The 23349-nt window shown below is 45.3% G+C and overlaps 1 protein-coding gene across 1 annotated transcript in view; it reads right to left on the minus strand.

Annotated features, from left to right (window-relative positions):
* Positions 1 to 1185: 1185 nt before the first annotated feature.
* The window catches only part of Creg2 (cellular repressor of E1A-stimulated genes 2), a 73441-nt gene continuing 51277 nt past the window's right edge, over positions 1186 to 23349 (minus strand). Inside the window, exon 3 of the mRNA XM_008767069.3 lies at positions 1186 to 1931. Coding sequence (XP_008765291.1) covers positions 1838 to 1931 — 94 coding nt within the window. The 3' untranslated portion in view covers positions 1186 to 1837. The remainder of the gene's footprint in view (positions 1932 to 23349) is intronic.

Consider the following 23349-nt stretch of genomic DNA (forward strand, 5'->3'; position numbering starts at 1 on the left):
AATGCTGAACTTCCACCGAGCTATACACAAACCAGACAGTCTAGGCCCCGAGAATTGAGAGGACTCACTCTGAGACTGGAGTCCAGCTCCATGGTAGCTCCAGACTACACTTTAATATAGGGTAAGGTAAGTAAAGGCCCTCAGTGCTCCTGCCTCTGTTTAGAATAAATGCTAATAAAAGAGTTTATAAATGTGGCACTGAGTCACAGAAAGGGGTAATTTGGCGATGTTGGTCATTAGGCCATGAAATGGGACATCCTCAAACATCCTTTTAAGGGAACTGAATCAAACTATAATTAGGTAGGTCCAAGCCTGGTCAACTATTTTCATAATAACACACACACACACACACACACACACACACACACACACACACACACACACACACACATACACACGCCCCTATATGCCTGCTTCTGCCTCCCAAGTGCAGGATTAAAGGCCTGGGTCACCACCAGGCCTATCTCCATCATTTCTTGACACAGGCAGTGTTTGTTCATAAACTAAAGAGTTGGTTAGCAAGTTTATACACACACACACACACACACACACACACACACACACACACACACACACACACACTGAGGCCAGCCTCATTTACAGAGCAAGATCCAGTACAGCCAGGGCTACATAGAAAAACCCTGACTTGGAAAGCAAAACAAAAACCAAAAAGAAAGAAGAAAAAAAGAAAAAAAGGAAAGAAAGAAGGAAGGAAAGGATAGATGATGTAGAATTGGGTGTGCTGGTGTTTGCTTCTAGTTCTAGCACTCAGGAGGAAGAGGCCGGAGGATTTCTGTGAGTTCAAGGCCAGTCTGGTATGTAGAGAGTTTAAGGTTATCTATTGGTAAAGTAAGATCCTCTCAAAAGAAGGAAAGGGAGAAAAAAACAAAAGAGAAAGAAAAAGGAAATTGTGACCAACCCTGATTCCACTCTGCATAAGGTTCTTCAGGAGGCTCCATATCGCTAAGTCTTTCCTTTGCCTGGCTGTGCGGTCTGTGATAAGACCAGACCACAGGTGTCCAGGACAGCTGCATGTGTAACAAGTTTTTTAGTGGCCACATGAAAACACAAAATGGGTTGGGGATTTGGCTCAGTGGTAGAGTGCTTGCCTAGCAACCGCAAGGCCCTGGGTTCGGTCCCCAGCTCCGGAAAAAAAAAAAAAGAAAACACAAAATGTAGATGAAATTCGTTCTTAGCAACTCAGTTTATTCGGCCCAACATATTCCAAACATATCAACAGGTGGGCGATGTAAAAATTTTGAGGTCATCACGATTTCTTCTTTGTAACAACTTTGGAATTAAGATGTGTTTTGCACATACCGCATACCTCTGTTAGGATGAGTTTCACCTCCTCTATTTCCAGCAGCCACAGCGAACTTATTGAACAGTGCAGGACCAGCCGAACACAAGGGGCTCTCTTAAGACATTGCTGCTGTCTAACAAGAGCATATCACTTGTCGTTAGACTCCGGCTATACCTTGATGTCCCACATGCACCAGGTCTTACAAGACCTACTCTGACGTGTGCTGGAGACACAAGCTTTGAATTCAGAAGCCAATCATCCTAGTTTCTACGGTTTTTATTCGTCTAATACCTTCTACTCATGAAAATAAGATTCTCTAGCAAATGGCCCAAAGTGAACCCATGAACATTTTGTCAATTATGAGGCTGGGTCTTTAATGAGACGCTGATGTAAATAAAGACTGCCTAATCCTGATGAGACAAAGTTGTAGCATCCCACGTAACCTGTCAAGGTGCAGGTTTGGAAAGGGTTGCTAGAAGCTCATAAACAGGGGCTGTAATGTGTTAAACTCTTCAGCTCCTCAGTCTAGGTCACTTACTGATGATAGGTTGTCGTAGCAAAGCCTTGTGCAATGCTCACCGTGGTGGGAGCCTTGCTTCTCTTCAAGTCTGCAAGCTGCACGGCTGACCTGGAATAAGAGACACATCCGATCAGTCTCACACCACGGGCCACTGTCCAACGAAAGGCAAAGTTCTTTTATTCAACTTAATAACTTTTTAAAAAATGTTGTCTTAAGTCCAAGGATAGTTTCATGAGTCTGAGTAACACAGCAGAGTGAGCATGCTTACCCTCCAGCCAGGAGGGAGACAGAGGGGAAGAGACAGCGTGGTGTTAGAGTGCCACCTTTAGCAACGGAAGTCAGTGAGCAGTCACGTGGAGGATAAGCAGAGCCACCATCACCTGTCACCAGTCACTATTGAAAACATGCCCTACGCTTTTTTTTTTTTTTAACTGTAGCTGTCTTCAGACACCAGAAGAGGGCATCAGATCCCATTACAGATGGTTGTGAGCCACTATGTGGTTGCTGGGAATTGAACTCAGGACCTCTGGAAGAGCAGTCAGTGCTCTTAACCGCTGAGCCATCTCTCCAGCCCACCCAATGTGTCTTCACATACACTCTTGGGAACACATGTCTAAGATCAGGCAGATACATATATCACCATTGTGTAAATGTGTTAAAATTGTACTTCTAAGACTTTGTTCCACTTGGATATATCATTTATTGCCTCATAATTGCTTGTGCTGTCCCTTTAGACCAGGCTTGGTAATGACAACCCTTTCAGCGATGATTTAATGATTTGAGGATTCTGTCAGGATAGGCAAAGGTTGGTTTATCTCCTGGTTTCATGGGTTTTCTCTCTCCTCTGACTCACTTATTTTTATTTTAGGTGATTTTCCTTTTTAATTTTTTCAAGACAAGTTTCTCTGTGTATCTCCCTGGTTGTCCCGGAACTCCTTCTGTAGACCAGTCTCGCCTCTAACTCAGAGGTCCGCATGCCTCTGCCTGCCAAGTCCTGGGCCTAACCGGATGTGCCTACCTCTGCATCTTAAGTGCTGGGATCAAAAGTCTGCACCAGCGCACCCAGGTCTTTCATATTCTTAAGGATAAAAGTTGTTTCTCATTAAGTACTGCTTTCATTGTAACAATTTCCTCTCACCATTTGATTCATTGTATTTTCTTTCTGCTGGTTTGTTTTTTTGTTTTTGTTTTTGTTTTCTTTTTTTTTGACACAACAAATTATGTACCCCAGGCTGGTCTTGAACTTGATACATAGGAATTGATGCTATTGAATCAGGATCTTCCTGACTCTACCTCCCAAGGGCTGGGATGACAGATGCCTGTCACCATATCTTGTTCATTGCTAGGTACTTTCTTTCTTCCTTTCTTTCTTTCTTTCTTTCTTTCTTTCTTTCTTTTTTTAAAAAATAATTTTATTTTTCTTGGATATTTTATGTATTGACATTTCAAATATTATCCCCCTTTCCTCCTCTCCCATGCCCCTCCCCCTCCCCCTGTTAGGTATTTTCTAATTTTCCTTTAAAAAGTTTTACTTGATACATTGATTAATTAGGAATGAGTTTTTTCATTTATAAATTTCCCAAACTACTTTGTGTGTGTGTGTGTGTGTGTGTGTGTGTGTGTGTGTGTATCTCCATGTTTTTGTTGCGTTGTATATGTGTATGGTATGTCCATGTGTGTGTATGGGGTATGCGAGTTCATTTGTGTATGTGCATGTGGAGGTCTGAGGTGAGCATCAGGTGGCTTTCTTCCATTGCCCTCCAACTCTTTTGAAACAGGGTGTCTCACTGAGAAGCTCATCACCGGGATCTTCCGGGACCAGCCCGCCTCATCTGTCTCTCTCCACACCTCTGCCACCAGCCTCTGTCCATCAGCCCAAGACTGGGGTTACATGCATGCTCTACTATGCCAAACCTTTTGTGTGGGTTCTTGGGATCTGAATTCAGGTTCTAGTGCCTTCGTGGCAGGCATTTTACTGATCCAGCCACCTGCTTTCTCCTCAAACATAAACTATTGGCTTTGGGTAAATAAAGATGTCTCGGTAGGGGAAAGCCAAGTGCAGGGCCTGTAGAACATGTACCACACTGATGGGGGAGTTTATTAGTGGGAGAGGCTGTTCATATGCCAGGGCAGGGCAGCTAGGAACTCTCTGTACTGCCTGCTTACTATGAGTCTAAAAATGCTCTAAAACAAAACAAAACAAAACAACACAACAACAACAACAACAAAAACAAAAAAACTCCAAAGTGTCCAGAAAAATCTACTGAAGGCTATTGTGTGCTGAGTCAATCTGCTTAAAAATGTGGCTCGTGGGGGCTGGGGATTTAGCTCAGTGGTAGGGCGCTTACCTAGGAAGCGCAAGGCCCTGGGTTCGGTCCCCAGCTCCGGAAAAAAAGAACCAAAAAAAAAAAAAAAAAAAAAAAGAACCAAAGGAAAAAAATGTGGCTCATGCTCAGGGTGCTGTTCAGTGACCTGCTTGTTACTGTTCTGCTGTGAGATAAGAAACTTGTCCTAGATGTCAATCAACCTAAAGACGTCAATCAACCTGTCATTTCCTGTGCTCATAAAGTATTGCCGGGAGAAGACTGGAAGGCTCAGCTGTGAGTAGGAGGTTGTGCGTGCATGCTCTGTCCTTTGTCTTTAGGAAGCATTGACTCAGGAGACACAGACAGAAGTCTGGCATAGGCCTGCTTGCAGGCTGTGGTGACAAAGATAAGACGTTCATGTTTCTCTTGTTTCTGGGTAAGCTGAGCTCAGGACAGGACAGTAAGAAGCACCACACAGAGGAAACTTCCCAAAGGGAAAGCAGGTGATGCTTCCCGGAAGCTGTGAAGGTGAAAGAAGCTGGAAATGCTGCTGTTTGGGGTTTTGATGATGTGTTCAGGCAAACAGGAATGGTATTTGAGGTAAACACAACCTAAGCAAAGGTGTGAAAATAGAGGTTGTAGTTAGAGACCAGGAAACAGGTTTAAATGGAGATACGACATACAGGTTAAAACATAGCAGAGAGAAGTCAATGAAGAGTTTGAGGGCAGACTAGATTGGACGTAGATTCTATACATGAAGCTTGTCTTCAACTGGAGGACAACGGGAATGTACTGACATTAATGGACCAGAGAGGATGGCATGTGTCAACTGTGATTTTAAAGTAACTTTGTATCACTAAGAAGCCATCTGAAGAGAAGGAACCTGAGTGAAATGCTCGCTGTTGGGAGGGACTGAGGTGGATCTGAAAACAATGCAACACACAAAGCCTCCATAGGGGGAGCATGTTTAGGATTTGAAAACTGCTCACGCATGAACAAGGGAAAGAAAGGGTGTTTGGAAGGATGACGGTACAAAGCCAAGCGGGGAAAGGCAGCGCGAAGAACCAGTTGGATGGGAAGATAATGATTTTGGCTTGGCTCATGCTTGAGGTACTTGGCAAGACATCCAAGTAAAAATGAGCATAGATAAAGTAGGTCAAAGCTCTAGAGAGACACTGGCTCTGGGCAGCCAACCATGTGGAGATGGCTGGGGAGCTCAGAAACAAGCTACTGGAGAAAGAAAAAGCTGTTCACCAGGGAGAACCCTGGAGGTATGGTGGGGATGGAGTGGAGATCAGAGAATGGAGAAGGACCCGGTTAAAATGATTGACAGAGATTTAGGGATGAAGACCCCCCAAAGATCATGACACCCACAGAGGGATAGGTATGGAAGACAAAGGCGAACCTTGTCATACGTAGCTGCTGGCTAGGATGTTAGGACCACTAAGCTTTAGTCACCCAGGTTATTTGAGAAGACCCTTAATGGGAAATTCTAAACTATAGGATTGAAGGAAACATTCTTTCTTGGAGCAGGGACTGATCATGGGCCGACCCCAAGGAAACAGGGGAACAAGGGAAGACAGGAGCTGCAGGCTAGAGGACATAGTTGAGGCAGAAAGTCTGCAAAAACAAGTTGAGAAGTTAAGATCGGTGTAGAGAAGGGATCTTCCAAGGAAGACACCTTCCATTATTCAGGGGAAGGATACAAATGTAAGGAGTTTTGTAGCAACATTCTTGGCAGGTGTTCTGCCCTTCTCAAGAGGGTAGGAAACAGTCATGAGAAACAGGGAGGGGGCAGAGTTGGAAATAAAGGAAAAGGTTGGCACACTTGTTAGGAATGAACTGAAGAGTCTGCTAGAAGTGGGCCAGCACATTTCTGAAGCCTACCAAAGGCCTTTGTGAGTCAAAAACCCAAGAGTGTGTGGTGAAATCAGTTGGCAGACTGCCAAAGTGAGACACAGGGCCAAACAGAGAATAGTGGGGAGTCAATGCAAGCAGTCGCCTGTGTGTTTTATATTATTAGTGAAAGTGAAGAATTGGTTCAGACGGCATTCATTATTCTATTTCCAAGACCCACTATGGTATGTACTTGTGTATGTTTTCATGTAGGTGGCAGTGTAGGTTTACACGCATACATCCTGCCATGGTGTGCACATGGCAGCCAGTGGTAAGGATTTGCTCCTCTGGTATCACCCCCCCTTGTCTTTTGATGTGGGCTCTCTTACTGGGTCCGAGGAGTTTTTGGTTAGGCTAGGCAAGCTCCAGGGATCCTCCCACTTCCACTTTTGAGTGTGTAACACCATGGCGAACTTCTTGTGTGGTTGCGGTACGGTGGGGGTATGAGGCAGCTGAACACAGTGCACCTGAAGCTGGGAAGCAGAGAAATGGAGAAGAGAAAATGACTGTGCTTTTAGGTATTATGGGAACACTTGCAGTTGATGGGTATATGCCTTTAAAAATCAATACTTTTGCACAGAACATCCCTTTCAGGGCCCAGGAGACCATGGGCCATTGATCACATCTCATGGACCTTATGCTATGGGAGGAGCAAATGGTATGATGGATGACCAGGAATTTAGTCAGGGATGCTAAGACAGGTCCCAGAGCACAGGAGCCCCTTCTTTGGCTAAGGGCTTTATATTGGCCTCACCTCCTTCTGAGTTACCAAGTAAAGCAGGGCACTTCTGGATACTCTCTCTTCCCTCTCCCCTTTCTTGGTGTAATGAACTCCAGTGCTGCTCTTGACCCTTCCCATCTCTCTCCTCCTTGTGACTCACAGATCTGTTCAACACCGGTCTCACATGGAGCCTGGTTCTCTGAGGACCTGGATAGACAAAGATCTTTTACATCAGAGCCCAGAGGTTAAAGAGAAGCCGAGGTGGTGTCACGGGATGGGCTTCCTTAGTATTATATTACTCTTGTTGCCATATAGGTTAGCAAATTGGAGATCAGCAAAATATCTTTAGGGAATCAGGGGACGGGTGTGAGATTCTGTTTCCTCTCCCATCTCATTGATAAACAGTTACTCTTGGAATAAGTGGCCCGGAGGCAGAGATGGGAAGCTCAAGTAGAGAAGAGGAGAACTTCTGTTTTACAGCTCTATATCTCGAACCCACTCTGAAAGAGGGTGGCTGGGTGAGAAAGCTACTACCATTATTGAAGACGTCTACAGTTCTGAGCAGAACAATACCAGTGGGCTAGCGCTGGAGGTGGGCTGAGCAGAGACAAAAGAAGCCTGAACTATCCAATACCAGCCTTCACAAACACCCTTGGGAAAGGGGCAGTGCTGTGATCTCCTGCTTTAATAGCCAACATCTAGAAGTTCTGCTTTGGGGGGTTCTGCGACTTCCTCCTCTCGTTTCCAAAGATGAAGAGGCGAGAGGGGACCTGTGGAAATTAACACTTTACTGAGGGGTCTGTTCTTATTAGGGAATAAGGAGAGGGGTGACTGTCGGGGTGTCCTTAGCCTGGGACCACTTCCTGCTTTGTATCCATAACCTTCTACACTGGATAGTCGTGACAAAGGCCACTCAAGCTGCTTCCTTTTCCTGTGGCTACAGGTTGGGCTGGTCACTCAGATTCTTCAAAGTGAGGTTTTTCTCTTAGATCCTAAACTAGAGCAGGACAAAACTGCACACACCAGGGAAGGATTCCTTGAGGGGCCAGGACTCCAGAGGGGACCTGCCTTAGCCCACATGCAGAAATTTGACTCCTCTGTTCCTCCTTCAGGAGCCAGAGGCTTCAGCTTTCTCTCAAGCCGATGACCATGCCCAAAGCTTCCCACAATGTTCCTTTGTGACCAGCTGAGATTTCCGATTTTGAGTCGTACTCTGTGTTTCAGGGCAAACCCTAGGATGGCAAGGAGACACCAAAGCTTATGTTTGTGTGTCTAGACTGGGTGTCTCATGGTCACCATGGTCCTCCTCTTTGTGAGTAAAGATCTCTTGCCCAGGGTTTCACAATTAGGAAGTAGCAGGGTTGAGACACATAGTCAGCTTTGTCTGACTCAGCAGCGCCATGTGGGGATCTCCAAACACCCTCCTCAAGGGCTGATCTTATCCTTAGATTAAGCCTCTGGCTTTTTCCCTTACACCTTGTGATGTGTGGGGCCTGGGCACTTCCTGGGCTCAGGTTCTGTACTGGCAACAATGATGCCAGTGGCCTGCTGGGCTTCTGCAGCTGCTGCTTGCCCCCTTAAAATCTCTCTCTCTCTCTCTCTCTCTCTCTCTCTCTCTCTCTCTCTCTCTCTTTCACACACACAAACTCTCACACACACATATACACACACACTCACATACAAACACACTTTGTCTCTCTCACACATATTCTCTCTCATACACTCACACACACAAACTCTGTCTCACACATGTCTTTCTCTCCGTGTCTCTGTCTCTGTCTCTGTCTCTGTCTCTGTCTCTCTCTCTCTCTCTCTCTGTCCCTCTCTTTATCTCTGAGATGTAGGTAGGAAATAGAATGTAGGAATAGCATTTCCTCAGCTGGGCATGGCGACTCATATCTATAATCTCCAAGATGGGAAAGTGAGGCAAGTTTGGTTCCTGTCTGGGCTACATAGTAAGTACCAGGTCAGGCCGGGCTACAGAATATGGTGCTATCAAAAGGAAGGAAGGAAGGGGAAAGGAAGAAAAGAAGTTTTTCCTCTGTGTTTTGTATGTGTCAGAGCCTATTCTAAGTGTGTGTGTGTGTGTGTGTGTGTGTGTGTGTGTGTGTGTGGGTATATGTCCTTGTGTATGTTTCTGTGTGTCTCTGTGTGTGTCTGTATGTTTCTGTGTGTGTATCTGTGTGTGCCTGTGTGTGTTTCTGTGTGTATCTGTGTGTGCCTGTGTGTGTTTCTGTGTGTATCTGTGTATACCTGTGTATGTGTGTTTTTGTGTCTCTGTGAGTATCTGTGTGTTTCCGTGTGTGTATCTGTGTGTGTTTGTGTGTATCTGTTATGTGTGTGTATCTCTGTGTGTCTCTGTGTGTGTCTGTATGTCTGTGTGTTTGTGTGTATCTATATGTGTGTCTGTATGTGTATCTCTGTGTGTGTCTCTGGGTGTGTGTGTCTATGTGTGCCTGTGTATGCATTTATGTGTGTTTGTGTGTGGGTCTGTGTGCGTCTGTGTGTATGTGTGTCTGTATGTGTGTATATCCATTCACTTAGCTTCCAATCATCCTGGTGAAGTAAACGATCTGTTGTTCCCTCTCTCAGGTGAGGAACTTATAGGCTAAAGACATGAGTGGTTTAGTCGAGGTCTCACAGACAGCAAATGACAGAGTCCCCAGGAAGCCATGGAGATCTGTTTATTGTTGAATTTACTTTCTGCCTGGTATCAAGTGGGCAAGCTAATACCGGAACAGATGAGGGAACTAAGGGGTTCATGGTGTGTTCAGAGTGGTATGAGGAACAGCAACTCCGTATCTCTCCCGGTCTAAACGGGTATCTTCCGCATTTCTTTGTGCCCGCCTGTGTTCCTGTCACTTCCCAGGTAGTCTGTCGGTATCTTAACTACATTCCTGAGCTAGCTATTTATTTAATTTTTGCCCAGCTGATATAAACACAGCATTTCTCAATCTGTCACATTTTTTCTGTTCCCTCTTTCTTATGGGACCAAAAATTATGCAAAAGTGCTTGTGTGACAACCAAGTGTCATTTATCTGTGGAAAGCTGCGATAGCATTCGCCATTACAAGATGTCGCTGGCTTCCGCTGCGCCAGCCCGACTTCCTTTCAGGAAACTAGCTGTGTGCGCGTGTGCAAGAGTGTGTTCGCGCCAAGTCTTTGCCCACCCCGGGGCGTGCCAATGAGATCATGGGTAAGCGACCAATCAGGTGTGGACGCGCTGTGCTAGGGTTTTATAAGCGGCACCTTTCTGGGCCCCGGGTCTCTCCTCTTCAAGATGCAATAAACATTTTGCTGCAGAAGGATCCTGGTGTCCGCGCGTTGTTCTTGCTGGCGAGACGTTGGGCGCGCGGCATTTATCTTCTCAGGATTCAGGTGAAGCCGAGTCTTGAGCTCATGAGATGGTTTGCTGCAGCTTGTGTATCTTAGATCCACCAGGAGTTTTCTACAACTGGTCCTTGGGGGAAAGAGGGCAACTGAATCTGTTATACACTGGCACCACACGGAAGACACAGTTGCAGAGCATGTTTGAAAGGCAACCGGAAAGGTCACCCTGGGCCTAACCTCTTGGATGGGGAGACAGATGAGACCATTTGTGCTGTCTGTAGGCAGGACTGAAAGGTTGGCTACCCAGTCAGGGGTCTGGAACGTACAATGCAGAGTCCCGGGAAGTAATGTGTGGGTGGTTCTCCTGGTCAGATAACATTTGTGGTGGAGGTATGTTGCTTCTATAAATAGTCACCAGAGAGGAACTTCAGCAGATGAGGACCATACCGAGACTGGACAGGATGTCTTGTGCTGTGGCCTGATGCTCCCTGTCTTTGCACAATGGATGGAGGATGCAAGTGAGATGTGGAGTTCACAGCACTTCCTCCACACACGTGCACATGTATATACACACACTCACACAGACAGACACACACACAGACAGACACAGACACATAGAAACACACATAGGCAGACACACAGAGACACACAGACACACAGAGACACACAGACACACAGAGACACACAGACATATAGACACACAGACACACAGAGACACACAGACATATAGACACACAGACACATAAACACACACAGGCACACACATGGACATAGACACACAGAGACACACAGACACACAAAGACACAGACATACACACAGACACACACACAGACATATACACACATACAGACACAGACACACACAGACATATAGACACACAGACACATGTATACAGACACACAGACACACACAGTATTAGCTACTGCAACTACTGTGGCTTAGAAGTCCCAAAACCAGACACCGATGATTAGTTCCAAAGATGGTGCAATTCCCAGAAGGGCTGACCCTTTGCCTGATAGACAGTTTTATTACAGGAGAACTCTCATTTGACAGTCAGGGTTTTCAGGTCTTTGAAACCAAAAGACTGGGGGGGGGTGCCTGATGACCTAGGAGAAAGGGAGTTTGGCTATCTCTTAGTGAAACACAGTGAAAGATTTTTTTTTTTTTTGTTCTTTTTTTGGGAGCTGGGGACCGAACCCAGGGCCTTGCGCTTCCTAGGCAAGCGCTCTACCACTGAGCTAAATCCCCAACCCCCACAGTGAAAGATTATAGGAATCAAGAAAAAAAAAAAGGAGACCGTCAAGGAATGAGGCTTTACAGAGTGAAGGTTTGGCCACTTGCAAAAAGCATAATTGCATTGTAAGCGGAGCAGCAATGAGCCTTGCTGGGGAAGGGATATTTAGACGTTATTAAAAGGGATGGGTGCTGAACAATCAAGGGGTGGACTGGACCAATTAGAGGCCAGCTGTCTGTCTAATGCACAGTACCTCTGCTCTGTGTGGTACTGTAAGACTAAACTTGAGAGCCCCCTTCAGTGTGAGAGCGAGGAGGTCACTACCTTTTGCCATCTGACCTCCTCCTGCTAACTTTTGCTAATGAGAGGCACTGGTTCCCAGATGGTGGTGCTGGGCAGTGGTGGCTCATGCCTTTAATCCCAGCACCCTGGAGGCAGAGACAGGTGGATGTCTGTGAGAGAAGCCAGCCTGGTCTACAGAGCAAGATCCAAAGAGGGGCTGGTGGTGAGCCAGACCCTAGAGGAGAAGGGAAGACAATAAACTAAGATAAGTCAAGAGTCTTTCCAGATACCAGAGTCTGATATTTGATGTCCCTAATTGATTGAGAACATAACCAGATTAAATTGCACAGCACCGGAAAAACACAAGCCAGTGTGTCATCAGTGCGACCGGTGAGTGACATCCTTGCCTATCAGAGGTAGTCTGGGTGTTTTGACTGCAGTGTCTGGGAGAGAGCCTGGGGAACATGATCCGCCCTGCAGGTCACCACACATTCCAGGTTTATTAAAATGTGCAAAGAGTCTGCTCTTTCCTCGGAGGCAGCATCAAGGCCCTTTGATCTTTGCTGACTTCCACTGACAGGATTTGGAAGTCTCTGTTGGCATCAGAAAAGACAAAGAGTTGGGACGGGTAGTGTTTGATATTTGGGCCTCTTAACTAGAACAATTGCAGTCTTTATAAGTTCATGTATTATTAATATTTGGTCACTATACTATGCTTAAACATCTGTGAAGATGAAATTAAAAAAAAAGAGAGATCGTTTGGCTGCATGGTATGGTTGGATATGTGATTTAACCTGGTTAAATCTCTGTTTTGGAGGATTTTGCTTTAATTTAAAAAAAATCAAGCATCCTTGTTTTACAATGAATATTTTGTGTGAACTGAAGTTCCTAGAAGAAAAGAAAAGAAAAGAAAAGAAGAAAGAAAGGAAAAGAAAAGCTGTGCTAAAGATTCTAGAAGGATGAAGGGGCAGATTAGAACTTTGGAACTGTAAAGAGTTGGAATGTTGTAGATCCAGAGCTAAATTATTTTAGACTTCCATTAGCTCCCTCACTGGTTATTCGATGCCCACCTCCATCTTACCTAACACCCCTTGACTCTCAGGGAAACGCTTTTAAAATGTATGAACAGACCCCATTCATGAGTTCCCCCAATAGCAATGCTAAGACTGACAACCCGGGGGACAGCATCTGAAACTTACAGCTAAGCTTGCTGTGACCGCCCACACACTATGTATTTAGAAGCACTTTCATTTATGACTTTCTTTTGTTCTGTGACTATAAAAATCATTTGCATGTTGGAACAAGGTATCTGGGGCAACCTGAATTAATCTGAGCTTCCAGGTTATGGCCACGTCTGTTTGGTTTCATCGTCAACTATCCCTTATTTCCTGTGAGGTGAGGTGCATTTTGCCGGAGCAGGAGGCCATGATTTCACCTTGATTCAAGGGTATCTACGGGAGAGCTCACTGTCTGTTTCAGCTTATCTTTCTGCTGAGAGCCAGTTAAAAGACTTCTCAGATCTTAGGCAGTTTTTATCCTCAGTGAAGTTCATGAATTTTAATCGTATAATAGATAAAGCAAGCCGGGGGCGACTCCTACTAGCTATTAACTACATCAAAAGACTGAAAACGCCCAACTATTAAAAAAAAAAGGCACGGATGTCTCAAGATACTTCCTTATGAGAACTTAAGAAAAAGGGACTAACTTCAAAATTTTCATGGCTTTCATGGAGCCACTCGAGGGCGGTGATTGATTAAAGGGAATTATAATGAGACCGTGCAGTGTGAATACAAACAGATCTGGTCCTGCCCGGTGTGAATTTTCCCATGATGTTTGTGTCTGTGTGAATCACATTTGTTCTCCGTTCAGAATCAGAAGATGCAGGCCCGGCGTCCAGGATTTTTCAGGGACGGCGAGAAGGCTTAGTGGGTAAAGGACTTGCCGCTGAGCTTGATAACCTGAATTTGATTACTGGGACCCACACCTCCAGCAAATTGCCTTTTGACTTCCACGAGCATGGTGGCATGCACACACCACCCCACCCCCCGTAAATAAATAATGCACTACAAACTTTAAAATATATTTTCTGGAATTACAAATGTTGTTTGTTTACGGAGCTGGGGATTGGACTCAGGGCCATGCACATTCCAAGCAAGGCCTCTCACTCAACTACGACCGACCCCCCTGCCCTGTTGGTGAGCATCTTCTAATGCTTATAGGTATGAAGACAACCGTTTTACGTTTGTTTGGACATTCAACTGGATGTGCACTGGCAGAATATATCTTCTGTTTAGTACGGCTTAGCTCTACTCTCAAGCTAAAACTTCAAATATCCTAATTTTCTTAAAGTCCAAAGTCTTATTTCCTTAATAGTGAATTTTGGTGAGAAAAGTTGTATGTTGGTAAGGGGGCACCTTTCTGTCTTCATTCCTTTTCAACCCATTTTTACTACTTAGGTCTTTGCCATAAAGAACGAACACATATTGTTCAATTACACTTGCTTTTTAAAAAAAAAATCTCCCAGAGCCACCTGATTTGATTGAGTGGAGCAAAGTGTTTCTCATTCATGTAAACTGAGGTTTGTTTTAGATTGGGTTCTGCCTTAGTCAGCTTCCGGTTACTGTGAGACACCCCCCCCACCCCCCACCCCCCCACCCCGGGTAACTGAGGAGGAGGAAAGTTTCATTTGGCTCAAGGTTTGGGCCTGTGACCTCTTGGCTTCAAGGCATGGGGTGAACATGTGTGAGAGCAAAGTCACCCACCTCACAGTGGCCGGAAAGGAGAGAAGAGAGAAGATGAGAAGAGAAGTGAGAAAGGGAGGGAGGGAGGGGGGGAGAGAGAGAGAGAGAGAGAGAGAGAGAGAGAGAGAGCGCTCATCACATACCCTAATGACTGACTCCAATTAGGTTCTGACCTCCAGCAGCTCCCAGTAGCTCTGTCAGCTCAGGAGTGAGCCTTCAACAAAAGAACTCAGAGGGGATCAGATTTGTAACAGTAACTTTTAGCCTTCTCTTGTTTGCCCTGTGAACAAATGTATCATCATTATGTATTGTACTAGCTTCCTCTTCCTGTATGAAAATACCCGGAACTCAATGGCCTAAGACCTCACACATATATTATCTTGAAGACGTAGGGGTGGCAGTGTCAGAACGGTAAATAAATTCTCCACGAGTTAAAGTTGAGGTCTGAACGTAACTGTGAGGTTTTCATAGGAGCTTCAGAAGAGAATTCTCTTTGTCCAGCTCTGAGAAGGGGCCCACGTTTTTTGGCTCATAGCTGTCTATTCTTGAAGCCAGATGACCTGTATGGTGTGGGGACTTATCTACAATAACCCTAACCCTATTTGTAGTTTAGAATGAGTGAGGTTATTGATTATAGAGCAGGCCAAAGTATAAGAATAAATAATAAAAGTTTGGTAGGTACGAAGGTAGCTAGATAGGGTAACATCATCAAATCCAGGTATCCCAAACAACCTGAGGACATTGTGGAAATCATCTCCCCACCCCCTCACACACACACACCCCCGCCAAGGCAGCTGGCTGGAGCCCCCAGTTGTCAGTCTCATGCCAAGCAGAGTGTCTCCTCAGCTAAAACTTCCAAAGAACAAAACGAAACAAATTTCAACAGAGATGACATCATCAAATCTAGGGTTCACAGCACTGAAACTGACTGAGGAAGCTGAGGCAGACAGGGGCATTCCACACGGAGCTTTCTCTCTCTGGCTGAGCTCCCCATGGCAAAGCTTCAGGCCTCTCTACATCACAGTGGTTATTTTTACACCATAAGATATAAAATATCACATCGTAAGAAATAATATGATGTCTGTTGGCACTGCGTCGCCTTCCACTGCTCTCAAGGGCACAGGGTTTTCAGACAGGCTGTTTTGTTACTCTCTTCTGCTTGTCCCAGAGTTAAAGATGGAGGGATGAGTGACGGACAGGTGGGTGGATGTAGGGAATCTTAGGTCCAGACTAGGGTCTTCTTGAACACTTGACATAAATATGCTTAGGTCTTAAGTGTATTAGAGAGAGGGGAGAAGGGAGGGAGAGATAGAGAGAGGGAGGGAGGAAGAGAGAGAGATGGGGTGGGGAGAAGGGGGACTGGGGTATGGAGCTCTACCTGCCCACCTCCTGCCCTGCAAGCCTTGGTCCCCAGAAGGAGCCTAGCAGATTGTCAATCAACCAACACAGAGGCTAAACCCTAACATATGGCCTGCCCTCCTCTCTGTTCCTCTCCCTGAGTGATCAGGAGGGATGTCCGCAATCGTTTACATCTGTTTCCTCTCAAGTGAAACTATATGTGAGTTCATCTCTGATTGCTACATCCTGTTTATTAATTATCTCAGAGCATATCGGACACAGGGACTTGTGGCAAGATTGGCCATTAGTCATTTCCCACTCCAAACTTATAAGTTTGGGTGAGTGTTGCCGCCGTCAGCTTAGCAGAGTTTAGGTTGGAATGGGGGAGGGGGAGGAGGCACAGCCAGGCATTGGTCAGACTTGAGAGTTTTCTAGAGTTTCTGGATCTAAGTTAAACCAAGGCACCTTTGAACATGAACCACCAGATTTTTATTTCTTACAACAGGAAAAGGAGAAAGAAGCAAGAGAGGGAAAGGTGGGGGAGATAGATGATAGAGAAATGATAGATGATAGATGATAGCTAGAAATGGTTTATTCGAATAAAATTTAAAAGTTTTTTTAATGAATGGGTGTCTAGAATATTATGATATACTTCATAACTCAAAAAGTAAGATAGAATTAATCAACCTCTCAAATGATCTTGGATGATTTAAGCTAACTCCAACCTGACATTACTGTTATAATTTATTACTGAAAACATATTGCAAAAAATACGTGAATATTACACATTATTATTGTAATCGTTTTTCAAAAAGAATTATGAAACATAGTGGAGAATGAACAAAAGCTCATTTGAATTTGCTGTTTTTAGCATTTAGCATTCAATTTGATAACTCAGTCCAAAGACTTCATGTTTATTGGTTCAGGAAGGGCAACTGCTTAGTCACAGAATTTGCACATTAACCTGATGACTGACAGGAAGAACAGGAAGACACGAAAACAAATCTCAGGGGTGAAGGACACTCCGGGTGTTATAGTGTGACACTGAAATGCCCCCAAACCCAGCTCAGGGGTGAACGACACCCGGGGTGTAATGGTTTGATGCTGAAATGCTCCCACAGGTGTATACTTCGATGCTTGGCCTCCAGCTGATGACAGCGCTAATTTAGAAGGCTCTGGAATCTTTAACAAGTGCTGTCTGGCAAGTAGAAGTAGGTCATTGAGGGTGGACTTTTGAAGATTTTTTTTCTCCCATTCCTGCCCCCACTGTCTGTTTACCGGTCTACCAAGATGTGGACAGCCTTCACGCACTTCAGTGAGCTGAGCTGTTAGGACACCTCGGACCAAAAAACAATTTTTTTCTTTTTCTCTCTTAAGTTGTTTCCCATAGTACTGTGGTTGTGTCGATGGAAAAGCAATGGCTACACCAAGTACTGGAAAAATTGACCTACAAAAACATCAACTCTGTGACATAAGTTAAGAAAACTATTAGGGGGCTGGAGAGATGGCTCAGTGGTTAAGAGCACCAACTACTCTTCCAGAGGTCCTGAGTTCAATTCCCAGCAACCACATGGTGGCTCACAGCCATCTGTAAAGAGATCCGATGCCCTCTTCTGGTGTATCTGAAGACAGCTACAGTGTACTTATATATAATAAATGAATAAATCTTTTTTAAAAAGAAAAAAGAAAACTATTAGGTTTAGTAGCCAAAGCGAAAAAGAAAACCCTTCAAAGTTCCCTACAGGTAAAAATGTCAAATAGTCTTAAAAACCAAACCAAACCAAAAACCAACTATGGTAGTGACTTTTGCTTGGTAACTTGGTACGATTTCGAGTTGCCTGGGAAAAGCCTCTGGAGGGAATTGTCTAGGTTTTGTTGGCCCGTGGGCGCCTGTGAGGAATTTCCTTTCTTAGCTGAGGTGGGAAGGCACACTCTGAATGTTGATAGTAGCAAGCCGTGGGCTGGACCCTAAAATGAGTGAAGAGGAAAGAGAACCAACACGGGCAAGCACACGTGCATTTATTCTCTTTCTGTTCTTGACTGTGGGTGTGATCAGCTGCTTCCGGCTCATGCCACCTTTACGTCCCTGCCGTGATGGACTGTGACCAGGAGCTGTGAGCTAAAATAAAGCCCCTCTCCAATAAATTATGATATTTAACCACAGCTACAGGAAATATAAACAGGATACCAGCAAAGTAACAAGAGTCGTCATTTCCAAAAACAATGAAGGAAAGCACAATCCAAGCTCTTTTTGTTAGCATCCTGTCTAAGCTCCTCCCCCCACAGTTACCTGGCAATAGCCAGGTATGCGCCACCCCCACGGTTACCTGGCAACAGTCAAGCGTGCCTGACACTATAAAAGGGGCTGCTTGCTCCCTCTTCTCTCTCTTGTTCCCTCTTGTTCTCTCTTTCCTTCTTGCTTTCGCCCTCTTTCTAATTTGTTCCTTCTCTCCCCATTCCCCTCCCCCTTCTCTTACGTGGTCATGGCGGGCCTCTACTCTTCTACTCCGCTTCTCTCTCTCTGCCTTTCTCTGCCCTACTATTCTCTTAACGCCCCTCCCCATGTCCTGAATAAACTCTATTCTATTCTATACATCTGTGACTGGTCCCTCATAGGGAAGGGATGTCTCTGCATGGGCCCGCTGAGGCTCCCCCTTTCCTCAGACCTCCATAGGAACCCCCCCACCTCTTTATCCTTTTATCAACACAACATTTGTGCCGAAACTGGGGACATAGCCTCTATCTTTTTCTAAACACATGACTTTTTATAGCATGCCCTGCAGGACATACTTTCAGCCTGCAATACTTTATCCAACTCTGCCATCAACCAGAGGCGTCCCCTAAGGGGAGATTAGTATCTCTCATTGTGGTAATCACTCTTGATTATCAATCTCACAGGATCGAGAATCCTCAAGGAAACAAGTGTCTGGGTGTGTCTGTGAAAGAATGTCTGGGTTAAGCTAACTGAGGTTGGAAGACTCCACCATAAAAATCAGCGGTGCCACCCATGGGCTGGAGTCCCTCTTAGTATAAAAGGGAGAGAGCTAGGGGAGTATTGGTGGCCATCTTTCCCAGCCTCTTGACTGTGGAGTTAATATAACCAGCCACATTCTCTTACCACCACATGAGGGATCATGTCCTCTGGACCTACAACTGAAATAAACCCTTCCCTCCTCCCTCCCTCCCTCCCTCCCTCCCTCCCTCCCTCCCTTCCTTCCTTCCTTCCTCCCTCCCCCCTCCCTCCCTCCCTCCCTCCCTCCCTCCCTCCCTCCCTTCCTTCCTTCCTTCCTCCCTCCCCCCTCCCTCCCTCCCTCCCTCCCTCCCTTCCTTCCTTCCTCCCTCCCCCCTCCCTCCCTCCCTCCCTCCCTTCCTTCCTTCCTCCTTCCTTGCTTCCTCCTTCTTCCCTCCCTCCCTCTTCCTTCCTTTTTTCTGTTTTGTCAGGTTCATCACAGAGACCAGTAACTAATTGCCCTCTGAAGAAGAAACCGGAAATGTCACTAGCTGATGTTGAACACTTTAAAATATGTTAATACACACTTAAGATTAAGAGAGATTGGAGCAAAGGTTAATGTACAAATGTTATGTGTTACTACAAATTTGGAATAAGGTAACTAAATTATGGGCAAAAAAAAAGAGACAAGCAGCATGTGTGTGCGTGCGTGTGTGTGCGTGTGTGTGTGTGTGTGTGTATGTGTGTGTGCAAGCACACGTGCACGGGTCTGTGCCACGGTGAGCCATTGTGTGTTCCAAGGCTAAGGCAAAAGGAAGTTTTAAAAGACAGGAAGGATTACATTAGATGTCTTGAATCCTTGGATTTGTGGCATGGTGTCAGTCAAAGGTTGGCCCGTTTGTGTGCTACAGGGCCTTGTATGAGGCTGCGGTGTCCTTTGTTCAAGAGGTGCTTCTGGCACAGCCTTTCCAGATGGCTACTCTCCTCAGTACACGTGAACAAACCCTCCCTCATGTCTCCTCGTGTCTTTTTCACTGCCGCCACCCTTGGCGCAGTGGATCCTATTTTGACTCTGAGGAAGTTGTATCCGAACGTCTGTCACACACGGATACAAATACAGTTTTCCTTGGTGACAGTTTTCCTTTGGTTACAATAACAGCGAGTGGTTTCTATTATAGGTGTCTCTACAATAATTTTCACATTATTTAAAAATAGCTCGGCTTTTGATATTGTCACAGGGACTGCATTGACTCTGTAGATTGCTTGGTTAGATGAACACTTAAACAATATTTATTCATCCCATGGGTAGGTGGATATGTATACACTATTTATTCTTCCCATGCTCTTCCATTGATTTACGCTCAAAATCCCTCTTCGTCTATTTTTAAGAGCTAAGTCACACTATGCTGCCTAGACTGATCTCAGACTCCCAGGCTCACGTGATTTCCCTGCCTCCCAGGAGCTGATACTACAGGCATGTGATATTGTATCTGGTTCTACTTTTCAAATGTGTTGATGTGTGTGTGTGTGTGGTGCACATGAGTGCAGTACCTGAGGAGGAAAGAGAGGGTGTCGGATCTTCAGGAGCAGGATTGAGCTGTCCAAAGCCAGTGCCATCTACATAGGTAACGTTCCCAGTCTCTGAAGTTAAGTGAGATAGTGGTGGATTTTTGCTTGCTCCTGGTCATTTGAGACAATCTTTCATTGTGTCTCTTATACTTGTCTCAACCTGCCATCCTCCTGCCTCTCTCTGCCTTCTGAGAGCTAGGACTACAGGCATATACTGCCATGCCGGGCTTATGTGTGTTGTTTTAAGTACCTAATTTGGGGTGTGTGTAGGTAATCTGGATCAGGGCAGCAGATAACTAAAGCAATGGAACCCAGTCTATTACCTAAGCAGAGAAATTGGAAATTGTCATTGTGGGGCATTCCCAAACTTTTGATGGTATTAAATCAATATATTACATCACTAAAGACTGTCTCATGGCCACGCAAGAAGGCCTGGAATGTTAGCTCCATCAGTGATGTAAAGCATTTAGCTATCATGGTCTCCTGAGGAGGAATAGACCACCGGGTCTGGATTATGCGTCATTTGGCTGCATTCCCTGTTGGAAAATAAAGACTCTATTTGTCTGTTTTTGAATTTAGGTAAACAACCTCTTCTAGATCTCTTCCTCTTCTTCCTCCTCTTCCCCCTCCTCTTCCTCCCTCTTCCTGTTTTCCTTTTTTGAGATAGGGTCTCACTATGTAGCCCAGGCTGGTCTTAAACTCCCAGATATCCACCTGCACCTGCTTCCCCATTGCTGAGATTAAAGGCACGGCTGCCCCAGCCATTCACTCTGCTTTTAAGATCCGTGTGTGTGCTCATCACAGCTGTGTGGGTCATTAGCCCCTCTGGGGACTAGGGAGCAGGGTGGATTTGCCACGGTTATGGTGTTGGACTTGTGGGGTCACTGTGCTGACATAGCGAAATGCCACAGGGCACTTTAAATCAGGAGAGCGTGGATCAGTGGAACTACTGGGCAGGCTACCAGAAATAGGTTAGGGTGTTCTTTGGGGAAAAGAGGCATGTGGGTAAAAATTAAACCGGGCTACGTTCGATGCCCTTAAGGCGGTGGCTCTTAACTTTCCTAATGCTGCGACCTTCGTGTTGTTGTAGTGACTCCTCTGCCCCAGCCATAAAGTTATTCCGTTTCCACTTCCTAACAGTAATTTTGCTACTTATATGAATTGTAATATAAATATTTTTGGAAATAGAAGTTTTCCAAAGGGGTCTCAGGCCCTTTGAGGAAGACTGAGAACCACTGCCTTAAGGTAAACAGGCCTCCTGTGAGAGTCTCACCTACAAGCCAGATGCAAGACTGTGTCTGGGCCTGAGAAGCAGGAAGGCTGTTAGGGTTGTATAGGAGCTCATCTGGATGCTGCCCCTGTGTGGGAAAACTTCCAGATCAAAGACTCAGAACCCCCAGGCATAGGTGAAGCCAATTGGTTGGAGACGTTTCTGACACGTTAGGATGTGAGGAGGAAGTTTTCCCCGTCTCCAGAAAGCAAATCAGCTCCAAATGGCTTTTGTGTGACCTCAAGCAGCTGCACAGTGACCTTGAGAGGATTATGATTTCCAGTCACTCTCACAGCTGGAGCTGCCTGTTGCTTTTATGCTGGTCTGATTCATGACAGGGAAGACTCCTTCTTACTCTGAGCTAATTATTCCTCTTTCAATAAAAGTGTCTGGAGAGAGAGAGCCTTTATAAGGGATATCCACCAGGTACTTTGCAAAATATAGGGCACTATAGGACAAGCAATAAAAATGATTAATATGGGTTGGGGATTTAGCTCAGTGGTAGAGCACTTGCCTAGGAAGTGCAAGGCCCTGGGTTCGATCCCCAGCTCCGAAAAAAAGAACCAAAAAAAAAAAATGATTAATACACACGCGCACACACAAACAATTTAAGAATAAGTTCTAGGGCTGGAGAGATGGCTCAGCGGTTAAGAGCACGGACTGCTCTCCCAGAGGTCCTGAGTTCAATTCCCAGCAACCACATGGTGGCTCACAACCATCTGTAAAGGGATCCGATGCTCTCTTCTGGTCTGAAGACAGCTACAGTGTACTTGTATACATAAAATAAATAAATCTTAAAAAAAAAGAATAAGTTCTAAAAATAAAAGTTTTAAAAAGTCTAGAATTTTGGCCTCAAAGGTTGCCAGAAGACGACACTACTTTTAGTTTAAAGATCTCCATCTTCATCCCTCGTTTGTGTTTCTAGAATCTGACAACTCTCAATTCTATCAAATGCAGTCAGTTTTCGGTGAACCAGGTACTGGAGACTTACTTTATAGACTGCAAAGTGCTGAAGAAAATAGAAACAAGAAGTGGTTTGGTGGGACTCAGCACTGTTCCTTTTGGAAGGCTGGGACCTGGAGATGGCCCAACAGGATAAGATCAGGTTACCTCTGGTTCCTTTGTAGGAGCGTAAGGTCTATGGCAGAAGGCAGAAGGGAAATATCACAACAGCTGAAACTGGTTTGGGAAATTTGGTCATTAACTCTATTTACTGGTTTCTCGGAAAAATGGAGAAAAGCTCCGTTTTGCCTTACTGAAGGGAGCTGTGGCCAGTGAGCTGGCCTTGCCCATTTGTGGAAGTCATTGCAGTCTGTCTGCAGGGCCACCGAGAGAAACGCTCTCTGACTTGGGTGGCAATGGCTACATTGTTGGACACAGTTGTGTCTGGGGCCATACATTTGGAAGCCAATGCAAAGAGCTGCGCAACTTCTTCCAGGTGTTAAAAACATCTGGTGCTGATGCGGCTAAAGGTCTAACAACCAAAAAGCCTCTGGTGAGCTAAGAAACTCCAGGACAGGTAAGTTAACACAAAGATAGCATCTTCTGCAGGAAGTTAGGACCCAGTGAGCTCTTGATAAGAAGAGCAAACTCATCCTCATTTACAACCTAGAGACTGCAGGGGAACAGAGCTGCAGATGCAATCTCCAACCACAGAAGTTCCCTTTTTCTGCCCTATAAAACTCCAAGACCCCCTCACCGGACTTCTTAGAACACCATCTCCACCCCCCCAGGAGTGGCCTCTGTCCTTCCTTGTTCTGATTAAAGGACAACCTGCTTCTGTAGAACCTGGTTTCCGATATTCTCTAGACTGTAGCAATCCTAACGACCTAACGATCGGTCAGTCGGTGTAATGCTGACCTCCGGTACACACAAGGCCCAAGTAAGCA

The sequence above is a fragment of the Rattus norvegicus genome, chromosome 9 (assembly GCF_036323735.1).
Source record: "Rattus norvegicus strain BN/NHsdMcwi chromosome 9, GRCr8, whole genome shotgun sequence".
In the NCBI taxonomy this organism is placed as follows: domain Eukaryota; kingdom Metazoa; phylum Chordata; class Mammalia; order Rodentia; family Muridae; genus Rattus; species Rattus norvegicus.